The sequence below is a fragment of the Epinephelus moara genome, chromosome 17 (assembly GCF_006386435.1).
Source record: "Epinephelus moara isolate mb chromosome 17, YSFRI_EMoa_1.0, whole genome shotgun sequence".
NCBI classification, from domain to species: domain Eukaryota; kingdom Metazoa; phylum Chordata; class Actinopteri; order Perciformes; family Serranidae; genus Epinephelus; species Epinephelus moara.
In genome coordinates, this window is record NC_065522.1 from 99,924 (window position 1) to 111,236 (window position 11,313).

At 40.8% G+C, this 11,313-nt stretch overlaps 1 protein-coding gene across 1 annotated transcript in view; it reads right to left on the reverse strand.

Moving 5' to 3' along the window:
- Positions 1-11,313, reverse strand: part of sorcs2 (sortilin-related VPS10 domain containing receptor 2) — a 195,905-nt gene that overhangs the window by 35,222 nt on the left and 149,370 nt on the right. The window contains exons 8-12 of the mRNA XM_050066937.1: positions 8,664-8,784; positions 8,418-8,551; positions 6,112-6,231; positions 5,432-5,603; positions 5,156-5,342 (exon numbers count right to left, since the gene is read on the reverse strand). Of these exons, the coding sequence (XP_049922894.1) occupies positions 5,156-5,342; positions 5,432-5,603; positions 6,112-6,231; positions 8,418-8,551; positions 8,664-8,784 (734 nt within the window). The remainder of the gene's footprint in view (positions 1-5,155; positions 5,343-5,431; positions 5,604-6,111; positions 6,232-8,417; positions 8,552-8,663; positions 8,785-11,313) is intronic.

Here is an 11,313-nt window from a genome sequence, read left to right on the forward strand (position 1 = left end):
GCCCATGGCACAGCCATGTTTCTGTCTGTAAAAATTACCATTGTATTTGAAATAAGTAGTGCTCAGGCAGAGGTCCAGTAGTTGGTCTGGACTGAGCTTGGTTCTGTCGTGGAGGGTGTTGTCATGTATCAACCGCTGCCAGACTGTTTACACAGCCTCAATGGTATAATATAAAAAAAGATGTTTTTTGAGGAACAGACGGAATATGAAATAACTTTTCATTACAAAGATATCGCAAGAAAACAACCACACCGAGTCATTTTGACCCACTCATGCATCTAAGGGTTAATGTGGTAAAGTGTTGTAGCATTGTAACTACCGCCATTGGATTCCTTGACCCTGAAAATGTAGGTTTAGCAGTTAAAATCAATGTTCCAACTTATTTAGAAGTCTAGATATTACAAAACGTACATTTAACGGCGGCCATTTTGTACATTCCAATATGGCCGCCATATAGACATCTGGGCAAATGCAAACATTGATTTTCTGAATCCTTATACAATAACCTTTCCAAAAATGTATAGTTTTGCAAATTCCCCAAAAAATCCCACAAAAGTTGAAATCTAAACATAATGAACGTGACTAGCATGTAACAATTCGCCAACAACAGAAACTGAGGCTTATGTCACAACGCTACTTTTACAGGTCATGGGAGGCACAGGTTCACGGTGCCAAGCTGAAACCCCTGATATAACATGAAACCCCCAAAAAGCTTAACTCTTTTTGCTTTCAAAATGCAGCAATAAATTGTATAGAAACGGAAAGGACTCGTATGGTTAGTTTAACTCAACAACTTTAGTGTAATTAAATTAAATCAAACTCAAATTAACGGCTCGGGCGATTCACTCAATTAACACAGCGCGTCACGCCGATACAGAAAACAAACAACTCCCAAAGTGCATTTACTGCTTTTTTTATGTATATATATACATATATAAAAAATTAAAAAAAGAATAATACATGGCCGTTCTCAGCTTCTGTACAAAACAAAATTTCCATGACCATTTTCAACGTATAACATTAGTATACTTTACTCACATATGTTAATTATTACAAGAAAATGAAACAGCAAACATTTCCAGTTTCTAATAGTTAGTTATGTTCATATTAATTTCAAATTACTTAAAACTACAGGAACAGTGTCCTTCATAAAAATAACATTTTAAAAAAAAAAGGGAGAAAAAACAACAACAGCAGCTTTACAAGCACTTGTTAAGTCTGGCACTGCCATGTCAAGCACAAGGGAAAAGGGAACTGTTTGTATTGTCAGTGTATTTGTCACAGTTCTGCATCCCTGCTCTCCTGCTCTGCCTCAGCACTAGTTCACACCAACCTCATCTACACAACTCAGTTCACCTCTTCCTTATTACAGCCAGTAAATATACCAAGCCTCACAGACACTTATGGCCAGATTGTTCTTCGTCCCTTAGGTGAGACTCTCCAACACTTTATTCTGGACTGATTTCCCATTGCTGACCTTGACTCTCTTCGACCTGCCTGCTTCGTTTGATTCCCGGTAATTGCACCAACCTTCTGTCCCTGACAACAAGATCTGCTTCCACATCCTTGGTTCCTGTTTGCCGGTAGCTGCTTGGCATTACCATATGACAATGACTATACAGTGTGAGTGTTGTAGTCTGCTTACCTGTGGTTTCCTGCGGTCAAGAGATTTTTATTGTGTCACCACACTCGCCACTGTGTGTGCGCCCTGTGAATATTTACCTGCTACTCAGTTTTTTAACACACTCACACACCGATGGAACAGCCATCGGGAGCAATTTGGGGTTCAGTATCAGAACCGCTGATCTTTCGATTGGTGGCCGACCCGCTCTACCTCTAAGCCACAGCCACCCCTAATACAGAGTATGATGTCTGCCATATCAAATTTGCCAGTATGTCCATCCCATAGTCATCGCTAAAATGGTAAATGGTCAATGGACCTGCATCTGTATAGCGCCTTTCTAGTCATCCCACCACTCAAAGCGCTTTTTACACTAGGAGTCACATTCACCCATTCACACATACATTCATACACTGGTGGCCTAGGCTACCATACAAGGTGCCACCTGCTACTCAGTTTTTTGTTTTTGTTTTTTTAACACACTGACACACTGATGGAAGCGTCACCAGGAGCAATTTGGGGTTCAGTATCTTGCTCAAGAGGAGGAGCTGGAGGAGCCAGGGATGGAACCGCTGATCTTCTGATTGGTGGACGACCAGCTCTACCTCTGAGCCACAGCAAACACCATCCTCACACCATAGCTGCCTGTATTAAAAACAGAAGTTATAAGTATATGTTAAGAAGAAAAAACTAATACACAGTTAACTAATTACAGTACAGATATACAGACAACATGACAATTTTTTTTTTTGCAAGACACAACAATAGTAAATGAAGCAACATGAATTGCAACATATTTTGCATACTTATCACAAAATGGAGAGAACGCTTCTGTTGAGGAGTAGCAGACATTTAGCTGAGCAGCCCCTCGATGGTATTCTTCTTTAAAATGAAGTTGAAACTCCTGGAAAATTTCTCCATAAAGAAAGGGAAAATCCAACACAAAAGCTAAAATGAAAAGTTAAATGTTACATCACAATAGAGTAGTGAGTAGTAGTAGTGTTTGCACGCAGCGAATGTGAGAGTGTATACAATTATCACATATTGGATAAGAAAGCATACCTGGGGTCAGGGATGCAGAGCCCACTACTGTACCATGTGTACCATGATGTGGCTTTCACTGTTATGAGAAGGCTATGACTACTGAGCAATCACAATCCATGCAACAGGCTGACAAATTAACTAACAAATAAAAATTATTCGGTGGGCATACAGACTAACAGAGCGTACTACACTAGCTTACTACAGAGTATGTGAACGATAAACGGACTAAAATGTTTTGGGGTTTTTTTTTCGTGTTAACCAAACCTTTTTTTACAGGTGTTTCACTGATGATAAATGATGCTTCTTGCACTTTTTATTCTGTGCGAAATCATGTGTCTCATGTCTCATTTCCTATTTCTCAGATTTACATTAACATAATAACCTAATTAACATTCCTTCTGCAATTCGTTTAAATATTGCAGTATCCACAGTCAGTCTGCCGTGTATCTAATGTTAAAGCTTGTTGCTAAGGTGGTGGCACATGTTCCGACATTTTAACACGTAGGCATAATTCCTAATGAGGATTTATGGCTTGTGTCATACAGACACTGCTCTTCCTCAGTCAAATTGATGAAGTGACCTTCTCTTTCCTTGGTACAAACCTGCCATGGCTGGGTAGTTGGCTAGCTAGCTTGCTAAAGCAACCATGCTTTCATAGTAACATTACACTGGTTAATGTTACTGAAAATGAGCTGGATGAAATTGTCACTCATCTGATATTAACAATTTGCTTTCCTACGCTGTGAAGAGTGTGTGAATGAAGCATTACAGCGTAAAATTTTACTCATTATCTAGCATAACCTAACACTGTCAGTGGCCACCAGCCTGTTGTTCGGCTCATTTTCTGTAAAAATGGCTCAGTTACAGAAAATGAGCCGAACAACAGGCTGGTGGCCACTGACAGTGCTAGGTTGGTTTCTCAGTCTCATTCCCTGCCACCGGGAGACTACTGGGCCAGAAGAAAAGAGAATGGTAGCTCTGGTGATATACTAGCCAGCCCTGGCTTGCCAGTCTCTGGTGCTGCCATCCGCTGTTCTCCCGATGAAATAATCTCCAGGCAATAGAGAACCATGGTGAATTTGGGCTTTAAGGCTAATATTGCCTGTATTGCGGCAGCGGTTCAGACACTGTAACATGTAATATTCACTTCAACTTCTGATAAAAGTCTAGGAGACAAACATTTTGCTTACCTCTGGCTGGCAAATTTAGATGTCTGTAGATTGTAGTATCTTAGACCAGAAGAATATTCTGTCCTTCGTGTGTGGTAGATGCTGAATGAATGAACTGCAGTCATAAACAGAACAGCTGTATTCGCCCTATGAGGATGTTATAGAGAACTGCAATGGCAGTCAAGAAATAGTATGGCTGTGTACAGAAGCCTCCCTGAGGATGTATTATCAGACTGTCTCGGCGCTATGACCAGGATGTCAACCTTTGGGTAGTGGTGTGTATTCCCCAGCCAATAGCAGCGATAGGTTGGAACTCAACATAAATGTAGTGACCAGGTGACATCACTGTCTCTGTCACTCTCCTCTGCTGTGTGGATGCAAACTGCAGGTCTGTGTGTCTGTTTGATTGAGGATGAGGTTGACAAAACACACACACACACACACACACACACACACACACACACACACACACACACACACACACAGCAGAGAAGCCAAGCAGACAGACTGATGCTTTCTACAGGGTTTGTACAGAGGTGTGGGTGTGGTTATTTGTGCTCCTGAATACAATCAGAAAACAATGTTTAATTTCTCTGATGCACCACTTTGTTCTCGTTGAGTCCGCTTATTTTCTTCATTTACTCTCTAGCTCGTTTGACCACTGCTGCTTTTAGTCTCAGTGAGCCAAGGAGGAGGAGCCAAGTTTGAATGTATGAACAGTAACAAACAAATCCTGCATAGTATGCCTTTAAGCTCATCTTCCACCTATGCATATGTGAAATCTGATCCCTCATGCACTAAGCTGCTTTTGCTAAAATGTCAGGTTCAGGAACAGCCCTATCTTTGTCTTAATATGACCGAACACAGATGTTTAAAAATAAAAACCAGGAGCAGTGATTAAAAGCAACACTACTATGATCCAAACAGACAGAAAGTCATCATGGGGTTTTTCACACAGCGGCACCTTCATTTTGAGCATTCTTTACCTCTTTACGTTTCAACACATACGAATGCCTTGATTCACGACATACACCTGGACATTAAATGCCCATTTTATTAAAGAATATGGCATGATTTCTCAATCGTGCTGTTGGTTTTTGCACCAACAAGCATTGACAGAGAAACCCCCCAAAACAAAACAGTTTTTTGAGTTGAAGACTCTGAGGTTTGTCTTTCAAAAAGGACTTGAGACATAAATTTGACTCATTCTTTAAAGACCTGAGACTTAATTTGGACTAAAGGCTATCTTTCAAAAGGACAAAGTATGCATAGTTGATTAATCACCACATAAAAACACTGAGTGACTGTCTGGAAGGCAGACCTGTGACCTGGATGTACATGGTGGCCTTGTTGTGCCCTGCCATGTTCTCGGCCTTCACTGTGACCTTGTAAATGCCTGGATTTTTGTAGCGATGCTGGATGGGCTCATCCGTCACTGTCAGGTTCTGGTAGATGGCCCGAACGCCGTCACCAAGGTCCACCTGGTACTTGGTGCTGCTGGTGTCGCCCTGGTGGGAAAGAGCTAGAAATTTCAACAGATTTCAACAACATGGAAGGAAGAAAAGGAGGAACTGACAAGAAACAGCTTTTATCCTACCTGTTCCTGGTGGACAACAAATGTGATGTCATCACCAGGCGCCACAGCCAACATCTGCCCTTTGATGCCCACCTGTAATCCTTTAGGGGGCAGCAGGGGGCAGCTGTGTTGTTTGGCGCTCTGGTGCTTGTTTAGTCCCCCTTCACACATGTTAGATATCACCTTCCTGTAGCTGAAACAAAGCAGAGGACAGTGCAAGTGTAAGAGTCTGGAGGTGGTAAATAGACGGAGATGACAAGATCAATATTAATCTCATAAATGTGTCTATGATGGAACAGGAGAAAGAAGCTCAGCAAAAAGACTGGAAGAGGGGAAAAGCTAGTCTGATTCTGCCTAAAAATCAAAAGTTACAGCTAGCAGCACCTCTAAAACTCACTCAACAAATTATATCTAATTAATTTGATCTGTTCACAAACAAAAATTTGTAGGTTTAGCGGAAGTGCCTATAATTTCGACAGCAATGGACTAGCTGTTTTCCTCTCCCTCCAGTCTTTATGCTAAGCTAGGTAAAGCACATGTTGATTCCAGCTCCATAGCTAGTGCATAGACATGAGACTGGTATCAAGCTACTCTCACTGGTCACCAGTGAAAATTAATATTCTTGTTTCTCAGGTTTCCCAAAAATAATGTATTTAAGCGTGTGTGTGTGTGTGTGTGTGTGTGTGTGCACATGCACAGACCCAGTGCTGGACTCATAGGTTTGCCCTAGATGGCAGTCCTCCAGTGGTGAATCTGGATCGTGCCAGAAGTCAGCGATGCACCGACTGTCTTCCGTGTGGGACCGTTCAAAACCATAGTCACTACACACACACACACACACACACACACACACACACACACACACAGAAATGATAGAAAAGAAATAGTGAAAAATTGTAAAATACTGACCTGCAAATTTAACGCCATAGCATTCTATATATGAAGATAATTAAATATTTTTGATGTAATAAAAGATATAAAATATCTTTTGTATATACTGTATAGATACTGTATAAATAATAGATAGATAAAAATATTTTATAATATTATTATACATTTTTATGACATAATACACAACAAAATGTGGTCTGAGAAAATAATGGACAAGGTGAAAGCAACTGGGGCAATGCAGATCTATGGTATGTGTCCAAAGGGGTATTTTTGGGTGCAAGGGTTTTGCGCCACTTTCCAGCATTGGACGCTTGGAGGCTTGCTTATAAACTTTCTCTTATATCATGACAATAATTCAGAAAATATTTGAGGCGAGAAATGAGCCAAGCAGTTTCTGAATCTGTCATGATTTTAAATGGACAATGAGGGGCATCCACCAAATGGCACTGGACACCGGATTTGCTTAGCTAGTAGCCAGACCTTAATTTCATACAAATACTAGGTTTGTCATATTTTTGTTTTCAAAAATGTGTGACTCCCCATTGTGTCCACAAGTCTGTTGCTTGTATCTTGTGTGTGAATTTTTATGCTGTTTGTTTGAACTATTTGCTCTTGTGTTCTTACGGTCCTTTCATACCTAACCTGTTTGGTTTGGTTAAAACAAACTCAGGTCCATTTGCACAGTTAGTACAGTTCATACAGTACAGTGAAAGCTGTCAATTAAACCCCAATGTGGACCAAACAACCAAACTGAGACTGCTTGAAAAGGTGGGTCTCAGTCTGCTTCCAAACAAACTCTGGTGTAGTTTGTTTGTGGTGTAAAAAAAAGAACCATCCAGAGGATTTTATGATAGAAGATATGTGATTTTAGCAACAGCTAAACCAATAATAAATCTGATCGTGAAATCTGTCCGCCATCTCATCATTGATCCTGATAAAGGCCATGTATATCCCATAACCTATTTATGCTAATGCATACAGGTAACCATGGTAACACACATGCAAGTCAGTGAGGGTATTTTTACTGATTAAAAAAACTTCATTGTTTCTTACTCTGTGTACTTTGCCTTTTCATAAAGTCCATTAAAAAGTGTGTGACAGTGATCCCACAGTATCAAGCCCTGAATCATTACTGTACAAGACGCCTTCTTTTCATCCCATCTCTATGTTAGTCACTATTTACAACATGGCAATGATTTGCAGTCTTATAATAGCCGCCTGATAATGCTTACAATCAGTTATTTCTCTATGAGCTCATTGTGAAACCAAAGAACAGAAATATAAACATTTTAGAAGCATTGAAGTGCTGCTGCACAAACTTCTGTCAGTCACCAGAATTTAATTTTCCCATATGGGTCCTGATGGTCCTGATGATGCAAGATGACAAACGGCAAAACTGTCCAATCAACAAGTTACCTGTCAGTTGGTAGAACTGCATGTTTACTACTCTTGGTTCACTTGCAAAAAAAGTGAACAGGAACTGAACCAAAACTAAAATGTATCATTTTTTTCTTTCTAGTGTGATCAAATGAACTGAACTACAGGTGTGAGAGCACTCACACAGACAGTTTTGCAGGTTGCAACCTTTTAACAGTAATTAGTAGCTAGTTCCTAAAATGGACAGGCAGAGGGTTTCTCGTCCATTGTTTACCAACTGTAATCTTGCTACGACCACCACCTCTCAAATCATGTGACTGGACAATGGAAAAAAATATGTTTTTCCCCTTTCTGCTCCGAGTTGTTTTTTCAACTCAAGGAGTTCAGAGCGCTTCAGAAAAACACCAGGCGCCTGGAGCGCAGAAGAGCAACCCATAAACCATGAGCAAAAAGCTTGATTCAAATTAAAAACAATTACAAAAAGCTGCCTCAAGCTGCTGACTTGGCCAGGACTCCCTTGAAAAAGAGATTCTAAATCTCAATGGGAATGACTCATGGTTATATAAAGGTTAAATATATAAACATTTAAAATGATAACATATTTATTTAGTTAAAACATATTATATATTAGAATTTATATTTATTTATGCTGTATCTTACTACAACTTTCAGAAACAATAATCCAAGGAAATGTAATCTAAAGTCTGTTCAGTGTTTTCTTCATCTGTGCGGTGCTCACCAGTTGAAGTCTTTCTCTGTGCACTGACAGGGTTTGGTGGTAAGAGTTGATGTGTAGGTTTTTCCTTTGATACAGAATGCTGTTTCCTTCCTTTTCCTGAAACTCCGCTCCTGGCCCATAATGCACTTTGCTCCCTGAGAGTGACCATGGGGAAATGAGAATACAGTTTCAAATAAGCACATGTGTACTGTTTACGATGTGTCTGTACTGTATTTGTGTGTGTGTGTGTGTGTGTGTGAGAATTACCTGCAGGCCTGTAAGCTGCCAGGACTCGTAGTCAGACTCAGTGCACTGCCGGGGGAAAGACTGCCTGAAGTCCACTTTGACCAACTCCCAGTCTGACCTGTAGCTGATGTGACCAAACACACTGTGAACAGAACACACACCACATATACAAAATTAACACATATTCTTATATTATACTTCTCCACACATCGACATGTAGCTGTATCCAACTAACATAATTACAAATGTCAAATCTAATCTGTATCAGAGTGAGTTTATGCAGTTTTCTAATGGTGCTTTTTTTGGTAAAGAATCAGACTGACCTGATAAAAACAGCATTACCGTGATCTGGATACCAATTTGAAGTTTTAGTATCCAGATTCTAAGTACTTCGTTAAACCTGAACACAGACAGACATCCCTGACATCCACTGACACTGCACCAGCACACCTCATGCTCCATTCTTTTCCTTCCTCATGAACAGAAACTCAGTCCCAACCAGGGGAGAACAATCCACCATTTCTTGGAAGAGAACCATGCCATCAGATACGAAGATGCTGACTCCTATTCCAACCACTTCACACTCAACTACAAACTGCTCCGGTGCATGCTGGAAGTCACCGTCTGATGAAGCCAAATTCTTTTGGCTTCATCAGAACTAGTCTGAGTCTGAATAACTTGTATGTTCTTATGTTTCAATGTATTTGCCTGTCATTGGCTGCAGCTGCAACACATATGGTTTCTATTGCCTCTCATTATACCTTGCAATGTGATTGGTGCTAGAACCTTACTTATGTGTATATATAGCAGGCATTCAGTGTCTTTGTCTCTGTTTGATACACTGAAGAAGGCTTAGGCCGTAATGCTTATGACCGTGTGTTGCCCTATTAAATTATACATTTTGACTTTTTTGTCTTTTGTGAGTGCTGTTGCCCACAAGTTTTTGGAATCATTCTGCAACTTGCACCCATTGTGTTTTAAAAAAAATATTGGAGTTGTGCGTCCTCCTTCCCTCAGCAAGTCTGTTCCTAAAAAAAAAAAGAAAAAAGAAAAAAAAAAAAAGAAAAAAAAGAAAAGTCCTTCCCCATGAAATCGGACTGGTTAATGTTAACTTTTAACTGACGATACATGGACTGGTAGAGGTCCACCGAAATAAGTACTAACACTAACTAATTTTAGCTAATGTGAGCTTATGCTATCATGGCTAACGTCAGGCTCCAAGTAAAAAACAAAAGCAGAGACACACAGACTCTCACTGTCATGGATGTCCAAGTTGACACTGGACATGGCCTTTGTGCATTCATCATTCATCACACTTGTTTGTAGAGGTTTTTTTTTTCCCCCTCAGGTAGTTTAACAAAAACACTGCGACAACAACAGAGTTGAACAATCATGTAATATTGTTCAGGGCTGCTTACTCCCATGCATTGACTGAGACTCATGTAATTAACACTTTTCACATGTGGCACAGCACACATCCATTTTTTTTAACCCTTTAATACCGGCGGGAGCGCCCGCGATCCCATTTGCATATTGATTTTTAAATGCCGGTAGAATTGCAACCAAATAATTCTTTTTGCATTTAAAACCGGAGGAGTTACTCTAACTTACCATGCATTCATCATGTCCCAGAGTGCTGTTTCCGCACTGACAGGTTTGTAGAAAAACAGTAAAAAGCGCTAAGAACAAAAACATTATAATCCTGATCGCGGGTATTCACAGCACTTCCTATGTTGGACTAAACGTCATCACGTTGTGAGCGTGAACTGTCACGTTATTTTCTTGCGTGTCTTTCTCGCGACACTACCCGCGGCAACAAGGAGTGACGTCATTTCCCGGGAAATTCCTCTCTTTCTTCCGCGGTAAATATTTCTCTCAGCTTGCAGTCACACACTCGCTCTCGCTCCCGTTTTGTATTTTACTCTTTCACAACAACACTTAGACACACACACACACACACACACACACACACACTCACCACACACTCGTACACATATATTTATGGAACCGCAGCAACCCAGACGCGCGAAACGGCTTTTCTCCCGGTAAGCTTTCAAGCTAATTACAGCGTCGGATGAAGATTCACTCATCTGGTCCGGATTCTGCCGACAGTGGAGATGACGCCGACCTCATCCAAGGGAGAGATCCCTCCTATCACATGTATGTATATATTCATGAAATATTGTTGGTTTTTGAGTTAGAGTAAAGTAAAGAAAATATACATGTAACACAACTGAAAGCATTTTGCACTAAATACGCACCATTATTGTATTACTCTCATGTTGAACACATCTAACACACTGTGTAACATCTGTATACAGAGTTGACGATGATGAGGAGGAGGAGGAAGTGGGGGTCTCCTCGCCCTGCACCCCGGAGGGAGGCAGAGGGGGAGGAAGGAGTCGGTCTCCAGCAAACAGAGGCTCCAGGTCAGAGACACTCCCTGGTGATGCAGCTGGCTGGAGAACCTAAAAGGAGCTTGACATCTTGCCACATCCCCTACCACATTTTCTGCCCAAAAGGAGGCCAGGTGTGCAGCCACCTCTATCACAGTATGTGGACAATCCCTCTCCATCTGAGCTGTTCAGGATGTACTTTCACCGGGCTGCCATCAAAACACTGTGTGCCAACACCAATAAAAATGCAGCAAAAATATTGCTCATCGTGGACA